General features: G+C 45.6%; 1 protein-coding gene across 1 annotated transcript in view; it reads right to left on the reverse strand.

Moving 5' to 3' along the window:
• Positions 1–13255, reverse strand: part of LOC114692827 (histo-blood group ABO system transferase 1) — a 46723-nt gene extending 33468 nt beyond the window's left edge. Inside the window, exon 1 of the mRNA XM_037204662.1 lies at positions 12870–13255. Within this exon, the coding sequence (XP_037060557.1) occupies positions 12870–12882 (13 nt within the window). The 5' untranslated portion in view covers positions 12883–13255. The remainder of the gene's footprint in view (positions 1–12869) is intronic.
• Positions 13256–17817: the final 4562 nt, after the last annotated feature.

Consider the following 17817-nt stretch of genomic DNA (forward strand, 5'->3'; position numbering starts at 1 on the left):
TAATTGGCATATGTAAAAAGGACCATAGAAATAGAAGCTGGTGATAGAATTGCTCAATTACTATTACTTTCACATTTTAAATGCAAAATGGAGTCTATATGTAGAACTGGAGGCTTTGGAAGCACAGGAGAAAAGGTGTTTTGACAAACAGTTATCAATGATAAACAGTCTAAATTAAAAATAAAACTATATGGGACTGAGATTGAAAGATTATTGGATTCTGGTGCTGGATATATCTATAATTTTACAAGAATCTTGAGATCCCAACTGGCCTCTACTAGAAATCAGGAAAATGGAGACTACTAAAAGATATTAGATCTGTAAATAAAACCATGCTTCTCATAGAAGCAACACAGCCTGGTTTGCCTGCCCCGTGTCAATTCCTAAACACTGAAATTTAATTGTGATTGACTTATATTTTATTGGCTGCTAAAGATTAAAAAAAAACTTGTTTTTGATGCCTTTTCTAAATTACAAGAGGTTCTTAGCCTGGCTAATTTACAAATAGCCCCAGAAAAGGTACAGCTATCTTTTCCCTATCATTATTTAGGTCATGAATATTTTAGTTTTTCTCATTCACCTACTGGAGTGTTTTTGGCAAACAGGTCTTATTTTATGGGTACATTCTCCAGCTTCTACAGCAAAAGCCATTACTCTTTATCCTCAGGCTGTTGCTCAGATTATATTTAAGGGAATCAAGATCAGTGTTCAAACTTCTGGTAAGGAGTCAGATATTGTGGTGACCCCATATACCCAGTCTCAAATAGCATGGTTGCAAGCTAATGATAATGATTGGGCCATATTGACATGCTCCATGCAAGGTCAGTTTGATACTCACTACCCCTCCAATGATGTGTGTCAATTTTTTAAATTGCATCCTGTTATATTTCCCAAGATAGTACAGATGACTCCAATTTTTCAGGCCCATATGGTATTTACTGCTGTAGGCTTCACGTGGTTTTGCTGTGGTAATTTCTGGTAACATAGTAAAGAGAATGAAAGTCCAGGGCACTTCTGCCCAGATGGCAGAGGTACAGGCACTATTGCTTGCTTTACAGGTGTTTTCTGATAAGAGTGTAAATATTTATACTGATAGCCAATATGTGGCACATGCCATTATGCCTTTGGAGACAACAGCCTACATACCATCTATTTCTCCCATTCATGAATATTTATTGCAAGTGCAAGGACTCACTCATATAACCTTTATGCGGGCCATATTAGAGCTCATACCCAATTGCCTGGACCTCTAAGCAATGGTAATCAGAAGGCTTGATGCCATTACTCATATGGCTGTCATATTAATTTGTTTCACCTTTGAAGAGGCTATTCATTTGCATCAACATTATCATCTTTTTTTTTTTTTTTGAGACAGGGTTTCTCTGTGTAGCTTTTCACCTTTCCTGGGACTCATTTGGTAGTCCAGGCTGGCCTTGAACTCACAGAGATCTGCCTGGCTCTGCCTCCCGAGTGCTGGGATTAAAGGCGTGCGCCACCACCGCCCGGCCAACAATATCATCTTAATGCTGAATCTCTTAGTCATCACACAGGCATAACCTGGGAACAAGCAATCCAGATAGTTAAATCATGTCCTATTTGTGTTGAATTTTCACCTGTTCCCCCTTTGGGAGTTAATCCCTGAGGACTTTTACCTAATCATGTGTGGCAGATGGACGTCACACATGTGCCTTCCTTTGAAAAATTACAATATGTCCATGTGTCTATTGATACATATTCTTCTCTAATTTTTGCCTCTGCCCATTCAGGGGCAAAGGTTAAAGATGTAAAGAATCATTGTCTTCATGCTTTTGTTTATATGGGAGTGCCAAAATGCATAAAGACTGATAATGGTCCTGCCTACAGCAGTACGGGATTTTCAAAATTCTGCCAAGACTTTTCTATCGTTAATAAGACTGGTAGTCCTTATAATCCTCAAGGACAGGCTATAGTAGAACGCTGCCATCATACCTTAAAAACATATTTCGCTAAAGTAAAAAGTGGGGAGCTAGGGGCTTATCTCTCCTCTCTACATTCTATTCTTTCCCTTGTTTTATATATTTTAAATTTTTTATCGGTGGATTCTGCTGGAGTATCCACTGCAGATAAGCACTGGAGGGCTCCTATTGCAAATCACCCTCTGGAGCGATGGAAGGAGACCCAATCTGGTGTTGGTGTGGGCCCCGGGGGATCTGTTTATGTCTTTTCACAGGACAATGAGGTTCCTCTTTGGGCTCCTGAGTGCTGTGTGTGCCCTGTGGCTGCTGCTGAATCCCAACATGGCAGAGACCTACTGGGCCTTCGTAAAAAACCCTCCCTTTCTGATGCCAATGGGGATTGAGAGCCCAATACGGCCAGCCTTGGCAAGCATTAACGTAAGCCTAGGAACTGTAGCCATATAGTTGGACTCTTCAGAAGGTAATGTATGGTAACTGCTTGTTCAAGTATGTTTGAGAACATGTCACCCAGACACCTTGGAGATTAAGGATAACTCTGAAGGTCACTGACCTCCATTTGTTAACAGTAGCATGCCAGCTAAGCCTTTTCACATTTTGCAACCCTCTTCAAGCTGGTGTAGTACCTACTTTTCAGGAGTGGCTCTGTGCAACTTTTATTGGCCTCCTTAAATTCATCTAGCCTCTTTTGAAGATACCTTAAAATTTGTGAACCTAAATGTAGCCATTATGAGACCATTAGTTCTGCTCCTTTTGCTCTCTGGTTGTTTTTTTTTTCTTTCCCCTTTATGGTTCTTAGTTGTTCTTTTGCAGAGCTGCCAGGTTAAGTCATGCTGGGATCATGAAAAATGGTCTTGGTGGTTCGTGTTCCTGGAGCTGTGTCCATTCCAGTGGACCATGGCAGTTAGACACAGATGATGCTCACACACTCCAGAAAAGAATCTGACATCGTTGCTGCTGTTGTTGTTATTGTTATAGTAGTGGCGGCCACTGTTGCTACTGTTTCTGGGATTACTATTTCTTAATTGGTTACTACAACTAGCACAACGGAGACCCTGGCAGCAAAAGTAGCTACCACAGTCAATTAATATTTCATTCTATTGGGCATGATAAATTTAATTCAACAGTTATATACATTTTGATTGGCTTTGAAAGTTGTAAATTTATAAACTCAAGTTCCACTTGCTTTTGGGATATCATCTTACCAGTGAAGGGTTCACAACACGCCCCCACGGTCGCATATACCAGGCAGACACTTCCGCCTAGTCAATTCCAGGTCAGGATAGGCATTTCCGGGTCAGGGCGTCTCTCATAACCAGGATACCCGGCGGACCTGGACACCTCCGCCTAGCAAGTTCCAGGTCAAGGCGTCTCGTGTAACCAGGATCCATGACATTACATGGCCACGTAAGCGCGCAACGTGACCATATGATCTATGCACACGCGTGGAGTAGTGACGTGTCCTGGCCACGCCCCCAGCCGGTTTTAAAGCAGAGCGCCATGTTCCCGGCCCTCTCTTCTCTCTCTTCCTCTTCTCCACGCACGTGTCTCTCTCACAGGCCTGTACACTCTCTATCCTTTTATCTCTAATAAACTCTTATAAGCGGATTCTGTCGTGTTTTGTGACACTTCCTTGCAGGGTAAGAACACAATGCAGCTAAATAACTAACATTTTGGTGCCGAAACAGAGCGGGCGCTTCCGGGCGCCCTGTGCCTGGAAACCCGCGAACCGGGTAATCTGCTCCGTACGCGACAGACCACTCTCCATTCACCTGAACTGTATCCAAATTGCATCCAACACCGCTTTCTTCGATTGGTGAGTTCCCCCATTTTTCGGCCAGCGTAAACGGTTTCCTGAGTCTGTGAGAATGACTGTTGATTGTCCGGCACCTCACATGTATTCTTGAGACCGGGGGAACCCCAGACCACGGTATTCATTGGCTACGGTTGGCCCCTATCGCAGGCCTAACTTTTCTAGCCGTCTCCCACGTCGGCAGCCTGAGATATTTCTCACGTTAGGGCCAACGCCGTTGGTGCGTCCTGGGAGCCACGTGAGGCCGGCACGTCCATTTCTTTGACGAAGGGGCAAACATTGTCTGGATTCCCGGGGAATCCTTTCCTCACCATGGAGGGGGACCTTGCTTCTGTGGCTGACAAGTCAAGGAGCAGCTTGTGCCCGGTATCTGCCCTTGACCTTGGGGACACCTGGGGTCTTGGCTCCGGATCACGTTTATTTTTTATTTTATTTTTTTTATTATTTTTCTGCCTCTCTGCTGCAGACATGGGAAACAAGGCTTCCAACCCTGTTAGTCCTTCCTCTCCGTTAGGCTGTCTTGTTGAAGCTTTAAAACCTCTCAGTTTAATGCCTTACATAAAGATTTCTAAGCTAACTCGTCTATGTTCAAAGAAGTGGCCAAAGTATGCTTTAGAAAATAACAAAAAATGGCCGCCGAGTGGCTCCTTGGATCCCGATATTTTGCGGGAGCTATCCAATCACTGTCAGCGTTCAGGCAAATGGAAAGAGTTGTTTTCTTCTTTCTCAATGCTAAACTGTCTCTTCTCGTTTCCTTCTCTCCTGCTCATATGCTCCTAGCTATATGTAAACCAGACTCCGGAATCTCTGACTCTAGATCTTGCTAAGGAACCAATACCAATAATTAAAATTCATGTTCCATCCTCTCTCTCTAACAGAACTCTCTCAGATAGAAAGTAAGCTGGGTTCTTATACATCTAATTCTGCTTCCCTTATTAAACAGTTTCAATATATAACTCAATCTTATAGTCTCACCTTTCATGACTTCCTGAGGAGCTCAGGTGTGTATGGGAGCAGGCTAGGACTCATGCAGACAAAATTCATCAAACTAACCTTTCACACCCCCAGGAGCTGAAGCAGTTCCTGACCGAGAACCACACTGGGACTATAACACCCAGGGTGGCTGTCTAGCCAGAAATAGGTTTATTACCTGTCTCCTGACAGGTCTCCGTAAGGCTGCCCTAAAACCAGTAAATAATTCAGGATAAGGACAAAAATCTATCTCTTGTTCCCCAGACCTCCCCAACTAAAACTTAAGCATCTGGAGAGCAAGGCTCGTGACCCCACAGGCAAAAGAGTCATCTGTGGCATTTAAGGTATGCCAGGGAAGAGATAAAAGCCCAAAAACAAAATTGCCAAGTGCTGGCACTCGCTGACTTCCAAAAGCTGTTGGGTCCCTGTTTTAGGTGAAGAAACGGCCACGAGCTACCGAATGCCCTGCCAGGCCATCAACAGCCTTGTTAAAAGTGCCGCCTAGAAAGACAAAGAGTCATCTGACTGCCCCCAGGCACCAAGATGCATGGGTACATCAAGCTAAGACCTCCAACAGACCTAGGCTTGGCTACAGACATGGCAGGGAACCCAGAAAGCAGCAGGGAAGCGATCTGTTTGTTTCCATCTGGACACCAGAGCCATTGACTCAGTCCTGGGAGTTTTGGGATGCCACCTCCTTTATTGTCGGGTACAGAGGACAGCCTTACCTGCCTCATCAGACACTGCCATTTAATTGTATTTTCAGAGGCATCCCTCTCTCACACACATTCTTAGTGGTGCCAAGTTGCCCTGTACCTTTAATGGGGAGGGATCTCCTAGCTAAGGTGGAGCATACCAACTGGTCTTTAAAAACTATTCTTACCAAGATGTCACAGGAACTTCATCTCGACTGGGTAAGATTATTGCCTCTAGCTCTCCTCAGGCTCAGGGCTCTTCCTAAAAAGCCTCTTTCAATCTCTCCGTTTGAACTAATGTATGGAAGGCCAGTTCTAACACCAGGTCTTTTTTCCAAGCCTCCAACTGTTCCAGATAGCCTGTTAACTCCTCTTTTATGTCACCTAAGGTCTATTCTATGGAGTTATGCGGACTGTTCACTGCCTCAGCCATGCGACAATCCTTGCCCATCTCCAATACACATTGGGGATCAGGTTCTTCTCTTTCCTCCAGGCCAGCGCCCTTTACCCCTTTACCCCAAGTGGCAGGGACCCTTCAAAGTAATTCTTGTAACCCCCACAGCTGCTAAACTCGAGGGCTTTCCTCACTGGTCCACCTGTCTCACCTAAAACCTTTTATCTCACCTTCATCCCAGAAAAATCTCTCTTCATATACAGTGAAACAAACAGGACCTCTCACTCTCAAGCTCCAGAGGACATCAGGATCCACTGCCTTGTCACCAATTCCAGAGGAATAAGGTATCACCCCTTCCTTTCCCAACCAGGGCCACACAGAGCCGGAGGCAAAAGGATCATCAAAAATATCCAGGCGGTAAGGAATAATGTAATACAACAATTTATCATTGTTCAATACTCAGCAACTGATCACCTGCATTTCCTAAGTGTTAACCTAATAAGGGAAACAGGTGCCTTAAATGAACTACCTCCAGCAAGGTTTGCCTAAGGAAAACAGGTGCCTTAAATAAACCACCTCTAATGAGGCTTGTCTCAGATAGAAATTAAGCAGAGTACTAAGGCCAGATCTACCTCAGGTAAATGTCACATGCCTCTATCTGGGCAGGCCAAATCTACCTCAGACAAATGCCAACTCCAAAATAAAATAATAATGATTCTTTCTCTCTAAGCTCTTTCTATGTCAACAGTATCTTGTTAAACAGAAGGTCCCCAGCAGCAGCACAGGAGGTCCCCAACCACAGCACGGATGGACAGCTGCAGAACTAGGAGATGGCAGAACGTCATTCCAGGACCTCCACCATCATCCCCGGACTTCACAAGATACCCCTCATCCCCCCAAGAGCCAACCAATGCCCACTATTCAGCTGGAAGCAGTCTTTGAGAGAAACGTCGCCCCCGTACCCAGTCAACCACAAATTTTTTCTTTTTTAAAAAAGGAAAAAGTCAGGAATGAAGGGTTTACAACACGCACCCACGGTCGCATATACCAGGCGGACACTTCCACCTAGCCAATTCCAGGTCAGGATAGGCATTTCCAGGTCAGGGCATCTCTCATAACCAGGATACCCGGCGGACCTGGACACCTCCGCCTAGCAAGTTCCGGGTCAAGGCGTCTCGCGTAACCAGGATCCGTGACGTTACATGGCCATGTAAGCACGCAACGTGACCATGTGATCTACGCACACGCGTGGAGTAGTGACGTGACCTGGCCACGCCCCCAGCCCGTTTTAAAGCGGAGCGCCATGTTCCCAGTCTCTCTTCTCCACGCACGTGTCTCTCCCACAGGCCTGCGCACTTTATCCCTTTATCTCTAATAAACTCTTATAAGCAGATTCTGTCGTGTTTTGTGACACTTCCTTGCAGGGTAAGAACACAACGCAGCTAATAACTAACAGTGGTTACCAACCTAAGGCAGAGTGCCTGTGTGGCCTGGGCAGGTGTCTCCGTGACGGGTAAGATGACCTGCTGATGTCCCACGCAATCTAAGTCAGAGGCTCATTTTTTAGTAAAAAGGGGGGACCTGTAGGGCCCTGCCCCCCCCCAATTTGAGAAGCTTGCCGTCCTTGACCAGATGTCCTCCCTATGCTGATTCCCTGCTCCCTCTTTCAATAAACGGCATTCAGCATTCTGCTGTGGCAAATGACTCGCTGTTTCTTGTCTCTATTTTTTAATCCACAGCCCCTCACTTGGACATGGTGAACGGGTGGCAGTAGCACAGGTGCTACCACCACACAATTCAGTATTCTGAATTCTAAATTCTGAAACCCAATTCTATTGTCCTTCTTGATGCCTCCTGAGTTACTTCTTCTTATGCTTTTGGTCTCCCATAACTCATACAATTATCCTCTTCCATGGGGCAGAGCTTACATCCTTACCCCAGTGATAGGATTCTACAGTTCCCACAGCACACCTCTTTTGTTGTTCCTGTGCTTCCTTCCTCCTACCCTCTGCCTTGTGCCCTCACACTTTTCATTTACCTGGGATTCAGCTCAGCTAATGCCGGTTCACTTTGTTATGCTGTGTTTGCTGTCCTAGGAGTTTCTCACATGATCGAAAGCTATTGGGTTCCAGCCTCTAATAGCCTTCATCCCAGGGGTCCAGAAGAGATGCTACCAATGGCAAGAATAATCTGAGGGAATGAATCTAAGTACACCAACCTTCTTCAGTGCATTCACTTTATTCCTCTGAGACAAAATTCTATCTACATGCTTCAATTCTATTCTCATTCTTAGCTCCTCTCTGTCCCTTCTCCTCCTGTCCTCTTATAGTTCAAACTAAGTTCTTTCTATCTCATCCTCATCTTCATCTTTGTTCCTCTCTGGGAACCTGTCTAAAACCTTACAAGCAGTAACTCTTTTTCCAATACAAGGCAAAGCTTTGAAGTCCTCACAAGAGCAGTGACAGTCAGCTTCATTTGCAACCCAAAGGGGGAGAGAATAAAGGAGGTAGAGGCAAAGAAGGCCTCAAATAAGTCAGAAAGGGAATTTATGTGCTCAAAATATATTCCTATAAGTGGTTGAATGAGTCATTACGAGTTTATCATAATTGTGTTCAAACTACAATCTCACAGGTGGTTAGGTAAAAGAGTCTATGAGTCACTAAATAAAACTGTCTTTATTTTTCTGTGTCACTGTTTTCCGGCAGGGTGGGGGGAAAGTACTCAATAGTTAGGTAACTTGCGTCACCTGGTATGAAAAAACCCTTTTGTTCACTTTGGCTGTGAGACAAAAGGAGGTTTGAGTTTAATTTGCACAAGAAGCAAAGCTATGTACCTAAGTCCACCTGGCCTAGGTGGTATCTGCCTATGGGTGTTTAACTTATTTCAGGAGACAACAGGTGGTCTGATCAGATGCTCTGTCTGCCACTTACCCTTGGATGCTTTGTCTGGAGCTGGCCTTGGCTTTGAATGCTTCCTAAAGTGGATAATTGCAGAAGGCAGACATCTAATTCAAATGCTAAAAGAGGGGCAAAAAGCCTGGAAGTGGGGAGCCTTGCCTGCATGACTATTTCCAAGTAACTTAAATGTATATGCCCAAGGAATAATCAATCCACACTGTTAGAAAATCTTGAGGAAGCTATGAGAGCTCCCATGAAATTCATAGCAGGAACAACTAATATTCAAAAGTCAAATATCACTAAGACTCCTTAAACATTGGCTTTCCCTCTGGAAGGCACTTGGCTTATTCCAGGTATTAGCTTTTGTCGTAGCCAGTTGAATTCCTACTACATATTCCTATGGCCTGCAGTATCACATGATCAAAATAAATAACAAACCTATATATACTTCATAAGCTTTCCAAACTTTTGTTCCTTTCCAGGTATTCTGCACAAAATTGACATTCCTGGCAATCCTGCAAGACAAACTGTTATTGAGCTGGCTAACAAACTATTAAAACTACAACTTCAGAATAATCCATTAAAATCTTTAATTTTTTTTCTATAGGTGATAATGGGTATTCTTCTGTAAAGGCGCTGTGCAGGATTTTCTACTCATACATTACCTGTAGGTGTTCTGGCAATATCCACAGGCAGACACATATAAAAACCACTCAAGACCTTCTTACTTGAAGTATGAGGTATGCCTGAATATAAATGTCTTTACAGTCCAGGAAAAAAAAAAATATCCAAACCTGGTCCAGCAGAACCTCCCACAGAGGCTGTAAAATATCCTTGCCCGAGTACTCTGCTCCTGGCCTGGAGGCAAGGAAAAGAGAGATCTGATAAAAGGGTGCAGGGATTAAGAGATCTGGGCCAGACTTGTCCCCTGCAAATCTGCTCATTGTGATTCTCATCATCAGACGTCAGTGGCCTCTGCTTATGGGCAGACTTATTGGGCACTTATTCCTAAGCACACTGTCCTTCATCCTGTCACTTGGATTGACGCTCCCCACTATTATTTTAAATAGTACTCATACCTGCCTGGACCCTTACTGACACAGTGCCCACGGATAGATTTCCTTACAACTATATTGGTTTCATGTTCCCCCTCCACTCACTATGTGTTGCTGTTATTAAATTCTTTTGTTATCAACCATGATTACCTGGCTGGCTTGGGTACCAAGAAAGATCCAAAGGCCATGCTAAAATTTAAAACAGCTTGGGCATCTGAGACTGATATTCTCACCAAGGTCATTTATACTCAAAATAGACTTTCTTGTTCTGATCATAGGTAATGGGACCCCAGAGGTGAGCTTTTAAGATGGTCTGAGCGCACTACTAAACACCTTTGTAATAAAAACATAGCTAAAAGTGAGGTGATAGATTGGGGAGCAGACGGAGAACTGGGAAGGGAGAAAACTGGGTGTTGGGACAGGAACTCACAATACACTTGAATCACTCTTATCACACAGTGAATCATTCCAATAACACTGTGAAGTGGGCTAGCCCCATCATCCACTCTTAGGATGGGATTTGATCCTGTTGCAGGACCATCTCTGGAGGCTGGGATGGTAACAGTGTAGCGATTATCACTAAAATACAACTCAAATGCTACCCATTTAAACATAACACCAAATAAATCATGGTCTGTGTCAGCATGTGTGCTTATGCTCTGGAATTGGTGAGCTCCTCAGTGACTGTGCAGGCACCCTTACTGAAAGCTTAGTTTATTCAGGGAGAGCATTGCTTTGCAAATGGCTCCATTCTTCCCTGGCAGATGTGGGCAATAAGCCTTTCCCTTTTACATCTTGGCTGTGCTTGTTTTGGCTTTGCCTGCACCAAGATGCATAGAATAGATAAAAGTGCAGGCACTTAGGTACATAAAAGCACTAGGCAGTGTTGGGTGGGGACCCAGAACAATAAGAGATGTCATAGCTAAAGAGGAAATAGAGTACTATTAGGAAGCCGACTAAGCTGTGTGACAACAAATGGTGACATTTCCTCCAACACCCACCTGATCCACCCCATCCATGTCTGGCCTTGCCTTTGTAGAACAACTTGAAAAATCTGCCCAGGTCAAGAGCCCCAGCCTTTCTCCCATCTGCTCATCCCCCCTCCCTGCCTCTAACCCTGCTTCCCTGGCACCTGGGCAGCCCTGACCTGGTTCTCTCTTCTGTCCTCCTAGAGTTTCCCCACCAGCCATGGCTGACCTAGTCGAGGACAAACTGGCTCCCTTGGGCCTCCAGCCCTCCACACACCCCTGGCTTTACTGCTCTGGTCTCCCACCTTTGCATCATCTTTGCTCCCTGGCCCCCACAGCACCTCCAGTGTGCTCCAGGGGCACCCCCCCACCCCTCGACTCCCACCTCCCCACTGAATCTGCAGCTTCAAGCACAACTTGTTTTCTCATCCAGCATCAACCTCATCCCTTATTGCATTCCAGAAACTGAACCCTTCTGGGCCCTCCGTGAAAGTACGGCAGACCTGCAGCACCTGAATGCACAGGGGGCTTGTCAGGACTCAGAGCCCCTCGCTGGGAGCTGGCAGGCAGCACTGAGCTTCCTCCTTTACCTTAATGTGAATGTCTTTAAAGAAAACAAGCTTTGCACTTAAAATTGCTAAGATTGGTCAGTAAGACGGCTCAGTAGGTAGCGCCTTTCTGCATAAGCTTAACAACCTGAGTCTGAACTCAACCCATGACACAGAAGAGAAGCATCTCCACAGAGTGGTCTTCTGACCTCCACACATACACTCATGTGTACACATCACACATAAATAAACTATCTTCTTTGATATGGGGGTTGGAAGAACGGTTAAGATAGTAATTTTGTTATATGTATACACAGGGAGAAAACAGGGAGTATATGAAATTAGTTTTTCCTATCTAAGGTTGTTAGCCTGTCAGGGGCCAATACTCTATATCTCCCTCTCCTTGTAAAACTCTGGTGTACATGCCTGTTGGTTCTATCACACCCTTATCCTTGGTGCTGTACAGTAATGAGACAATGGCATCAGACTGCAAGGTCCAGCTCCCACCAATGGGCTGAGACACAGTTACCACTCACTCTAGGGGGAAAAAGTGTATTCTATGCTCTCATTTTACAGGTAACACACAACCTTTTTGCAAAAACAAATTTCCTTCCTGGATTACTTTTTCTTTGTTTATGTGGGTTTTTTTTTTTTTTTTTTGTGTGTGTGTGTGTGTGTGTGTGTGTGTGTGTGTGTGTGCGCAACACCAAGAGTATTCTTTTTTATCAAAATGATTCTGGTTTGAGCAGGTGAAGCCTGGGGAGTCAAACCCACACTCTCTCCCATCACATCTCCTCACCATTCCACCACCCATCACTGAGAGACTCATCCCCATGGTCTCCTTCCTCCCCTTTCCCTCACAGGAGACATGGACTCCTCTGCACTCCTGGAAAACTAGCTTCATGACCACCACCTCTGTCCTGGAATGTCTAGGCAGGTAGAGAAGAAGATGTCCAGTAGAGGGAACAGGTCATTTGCGTTCAATGTCCTTCCAGAGCAGTCTCGCCTAGACAGATCAGGACTTTCCACTATGACCCAGACCTCTGCCACATTACCCGCTCCTCACCAGTACCCATGCACAAACAAACAAATCTAAGAACCCTCAGTGTTAGGATTCTGCCCCCACTCCAGCTGCAAAACCGAACATGCGCAGTTCAGGAGCCTCTCTCTCTCTCTCTCTCTCTCTCTCTCTCTCTCTCCTCTCCTCTCCTCTCCTCTTCTCTCCTCTCCTCTCCTCTTCTCTCCTCTCCTCTCCACTCCTCTCTCCTCTCTGCATCTGCTCCTTTCCCAGGCCTGGTTCTTTTTTCATCCCCCCCAATAGAGCTCTGATAATGGGTTTTGTCATGGCTTGTGCCTCGTGATCATTCTGCATGGTAACCGGCGCTGCTTATCATTTTTAACACTCAGGCTTCTGGCCAGCAGAGCAGGCCTGGCCCTGCTGCCTCTGGCCCTGCTGCCTCTGAGCCTGTGGCCCTGCTGCCTCTGAGCCTCTGGCCCCAGCAGCAATGTCGCCCCAACCAGATGGTGACAATCAATGGAGGGAACCCACAAACCCTTCCTCACCCCTCAGCTCACCTCTGAGATCCATGACAGGGCCCTGGATGGCTCAGTTTCTGGGCAGCAAGTCCTTAGGCACAGCCCAGACCTCAGGCACACAGCAGGACCAACCCCCAGGATAGAAAACCCAGTCCTGAACACCTGTGGGCGGGGACACACTCTGGCAGTCTTCTGATTTGCCAGATGTGTCTACAGGAGCCAGGTGTCCTCAGCCAGGTATTCCCATGGGCACAGGCAGTCTCTCACCCACACCTCAGATCCCAGGTGGATGCTTCCTCCTGTTGTCTACTCTAGTCTCCCTTTGCTGTGGTCCCCCAAATCTGCCCCTCTGTCTTCTTTGGCTTAGGTTCCTTCCTACTCTATTAACCCTTCCCCAAGCTCTCCCCTCCTGACTGTTTTGTTCTAGAATATTCTCTCTCATCTTTCTCTCTCCCTTTCTCTCCCTCTCTTCACTTTCTCTTCTCTTCCTCCTCTCTCCTGCAAAATAAGTTTTTGTTTACTGAAGCAGAAACAGAGGTTTTAGGTTGACCTTAAAACCCATTACCTTGCATAATGAAGAGTTTTGTTAAAATTGTACAAGACCAGGTAATTATAAAAATTAACCCTTAACAACCCCTGACATTTGGAAGTCCAATTCTGTTTTAAAGTTCTCTCCAGCACAGACACTTTAAACATGACATTAGTCATCACATTCCTCACTGAGTCACACCCTGAGTAAAATTCTTGCCTCTGTGCTGGGAACCTGTTCATGTCGGGAATTAGTGACCATCCGCTTAACAGCTACTAAGTGGGAATTTATATATCTGGTTAAGGCATTGATGATGCAGGAGCCATCCGTAATCAGCAAGCACAGGAGAACTATAAGCCCTCCAATTGGTGACTACACTGTTACTAGCCAGGGAAGGCCTGAGAATGAGAATGGGAACCACTTGTTTTTTTTTGTTTTGTTTTGTTTTGTTTTTTCTTTCAGGGCCTTCTCCCTTTCTTCTGGAGCACACCAAGTTGTCTCTAATGTTTCCAAATGCTTCCATAGAAACAACTTTCCCCTAAAGTCAGTGACCTCCTTATGCTAAATACAGCAGGTCAAACACTCTCTCTCTCATGCTGTAAACCCACCTTGACTAATAAACCCACCAGTTCCTCTAGCTTGGCAATAAAAATTTTTTCTACTACAGAAAGATTCTGGGGCATCTGGGGTCTTAGGTTTTTTAAGTTATTGTCAGCCATTGCTGTACCAGGGTGGTGCCAAGGGTGGTTCCTGCTGTTCCTAACCCTATGCTTCTTATGAGGAGTATGAAGAGAGAATTGCATGTTTTTCCCTGCACACGCAGGATGGAAGGGCCAGGGTCTATGCATACATGTGTTTTCTCCCTACTGGACCATCATAAATGTATATCCAGGGAACAGGGATGCCAAGACACAGACTATCAGGGATTGATGCATCTGACAAATAGACAAGCAAAGGTGCAAACTGTCAGCACATGCAAACCAAACAACTTCACCTGGGAGGTGAAGGCTGGGAGCTGGGAGACATTTGTGGCAAATTTGCTTCTGCTCTTAAAGGGGGATCTAGACATACATGCCATGAAAGAGCAGAAGGGAACATAGTCAAAGGGAACATAGTCAAACAAAACAACCATGTTAGTCTACAACCTGCTTCAGCCTTATCACTAGTGGATCTTCACAGGCCTTGGTGACTGTCCTTTTTTCTGTAGCCAGGTCATGATTCCTTGTGATGTTCCTGACCTGAGAATGATGTATCCAGTACAGACACCATTGAGAGGGGTTGGGGTGGATGATGTCTGGAAGGGACACACCTGGGGACCCAGTCCCCCCAATGCCCTTGCCTACTAAGACCCCAGTTCTGCAGACAGAACCCAAGGTAGCTATCTCGGAGGCCCTAGCTGCTGTTGCAAAGCTCCATCGCTCCTAGCCTCAGTCTAAGAACCTTCCCATGCCCTACCCATTGATCCCACCCCATCCTGAGCAGTTCCTGCCTAGGGACCCTCGGCTCCCTAACACTCATGGTCAACTACACCCTGCAATTCTAGTTCTCAGAATGCAGCTGCACACCTCTGCAGCTCCAACCCCAAGGTCCCTAGAGAGACATCAGATATGTTCTCTAGATGACGGTCCCTAGGGCATGGCAGGGACATCAAATCCTGGGGGAGAAGGGGTAGGTGCACACGGAACCCAGCGCAGGTAGGTACCCTATTCCAGTTGGCGCTTTCCTGCCTGGTTACAGACTTCTTCACAGTTGTTCTGCTTCTCAGTGGCGTTCTTGTGACCCACTTTTAGCAGGTAAGAACACAGAATCACCCAGAGGCAACAGAGTGGAGCAGACGGAGTTTGGTGCCCCACACCTTGATTAAGTTTTGAATTTATGTTTCTTACTCATCTATCATCTAATCGCTGTCAGTCAACTGCCTTCATCCTCTCACTCCTGTTGGGTCTGGGCCCCAGGGCCCCAACCTTGCACTGTATAGAGGTACAATGTGGTCAAGAAACCTGGAGCCTTAGAGCCACAGCATAGCTCACCACCCACCTTCACTCCTCTCCTCGACACTCCTTCTCCGGCTTCCACTACCTGCTGGAGAGTTAGTCAGCCTGCTCAAAAAGGAACTGGAAACCAGCCAAGAAAAACCCAAGGCTTCATTCTCCCTTCCTCCTCACTGGGAGAGAGACCCAAGCTTATGTACTGGAAGACTCAAAACTGCTCTTCTCAGCCTGTGATAGTCAATAGAGCACCATCAGAATCTTAGCAAGTAACTTTGTAAGTATGGACAGGTTGATTCAGAGCTGGGAATTTGTCTCAGTTGGTAGAGTGCCTTTCCTAGCATACACATAGCCAGCATTTGATCCCAGCACTTTTCAGGTGGAGGCAGGAGAATCAAGATTTCAAGGTCACCCTTGGCCACATAGTGAATCTAGCATCAACCTGAGATAAGAGACTCTGTCTGGGGAAAAAAAAGACTAATTTTAAAGTTTATGTGGGGAAGCAAAAGCCCCCAGGAAAGCTGACATAATGATGAGGGATAAAGCCAGAGGACTCACACTGCCTGAGGCAGCATGGTATTTGAAAGACTAGACAAATAGATGAGTGGAGCAGAACAGAGAGCCCAGAAATAGACCCACAGATATCAGTCCACTGATCTTTTGCAAGGAGTAAGGCCAGTACAGTGGAGAAAGGACAGTGCTGGATACGCTGAACACCCACATGCAAACCAAACAAGCAAGACACTGCCTAGCCTTCATAAAAGGTAATCCAGTACAGCTCACAGACTTAAATGAATCCTAGAGGACAGTTACAGGACAGCTCAAGAGGAAACAGAGATCATGAGCACTACCCTTCCTTAAAATCACATTTTTCTGCTCTAACAAAGGAGCAAAGGAAAGACAAGCCATACACTAATTGCAAAAGACATTGTCTGATGAAGGACTATGATCCAAAGTACATAAAGAATTCATTATTTTCCCCCAAACTTTCAAAAGTTACAAATACAGGGTCATCGAATCCGTTGCTGTGAATCAAGATAATCAAATGCATTTGTCTCCTTAAATTTGTAATATCATTCACACCATGGGCTTTCAGTACCCCTAGAGATCCCAGGAGAGGCTACAGTAATTGAAGAGGCTTGGATAACTGTAGGTGTTGGAGAATTGAAAAGCCTATGCCATGCCGGGTGGTGGTGGTGGCGGCGGCGGCGGCGGCGGCGGCGGCGGCGGCGGCGGCGGCGGCGGCGCGGCGGCGGCGGCGGCGGCGGCGGCGCACGCCTTTAATCCCAGTACTCGGGAGGCAGAGGCAGGCGGATCTCTGTGAGTTCGAGGCCAGCCTGGTCTCCAAAGCGAGTTCCAGGAAAGGCGCAAAGCTACACAGAAAAACCCTGTCTCGAAAAAACCAAAAAAAGAAAAAAGAAAAAAAAAAAGGAAAGCCTATGCCAGATACTTAGAGGATCCATCCTTGTACTTTTGTTGCTCTAGAACCACTGGTACTAAAATCTGTTAGTCTAGAGTAACTGGATTTATATAATGAATCTTTCTCTATAGAAAAGGGATTTAGTAGAATGACTTATAGGCTGTGGTTCAGCTAATCCAACAATGGCTGGCTGTGGATGGAAAGTCCAAGAATCCCATAGTTGCTCAGCTGGATGTCTCAGCTGCTCTTCAATACATGCTGGAATCCCAAAAAACAAGATTCTAATGCCACTGGAGGAATGGACTTGCTAGCAATGTGAGGACAAACAGGCAAAGACCAAAAGCTTCCTACACTTATGTCCTCATATAGGCTTTCAGCAGAAGGCATGAGCCAGATTAGCTCTTCATTAAAGGTTTGTCTTTTCCCAGCTCAAATGGTCTGGATTAAAAGTGTGTCTTCCCACCTCAAGATCCAGATTAGAAGCGGATCTTCCTACTTCAAATTAAGCAAAAATTCCTGACAGATGTGCCCTCCATCATGGGGTTTTAGTTCCAAATGTAGTCAAGTTGGCAACCAAGAATAGCCAACACATCATGTTTTCACAGGAATGTCTGCCACAAAAGGCTGTGTGGTTTTGGTATGTCTTTATGACTTCTTTATTTTAGTGTCTCAGAACTCTGTGTTTTCACCTCAAGGGGAACCAAGACCAATCAAAATGGAGGATGGTGTCAGACAGGGCAACTTTTATAGTCAAAAAGTAGAAGCACATTGGGCCCCACTTGTTGGAGCCAGCCAAGGGGTCAACTGAGTAGAGGGCGGAGAAGTGCAGATGAAGGAAAGACAGAGGAGACAGAACAGAGTCAGGAGGACCGTCAGTGAAACTACCGTCCCAAGTTTATTTCTGAACCTGCTTATATACAAACTAAAGGCAGAAGCAGAACAATGTACAGCGTAGGCAATCAGACATTATCTTAAGAAAGAACCATATCCCTATTCTGTCCTTGAATCAAAGAACAGGCAATTCTGTTATCTCATTGTGTACCTCCTGCA

This window comes from Peromyscus leucopus, chromosome 4 (genome assembly GCF_004664715.2).
Source record: "Peromyscus leucopus breed LL Stock chromosome 4, UCI_PerLeu_2.1, whole genome shotgun sequence".
Lineage (NCBI taxonomy): Eukaryota > Metazoa > Chordata > Mammalia > Rodentia > Cricetidae > Peromyscus > Peromyscus leucopus.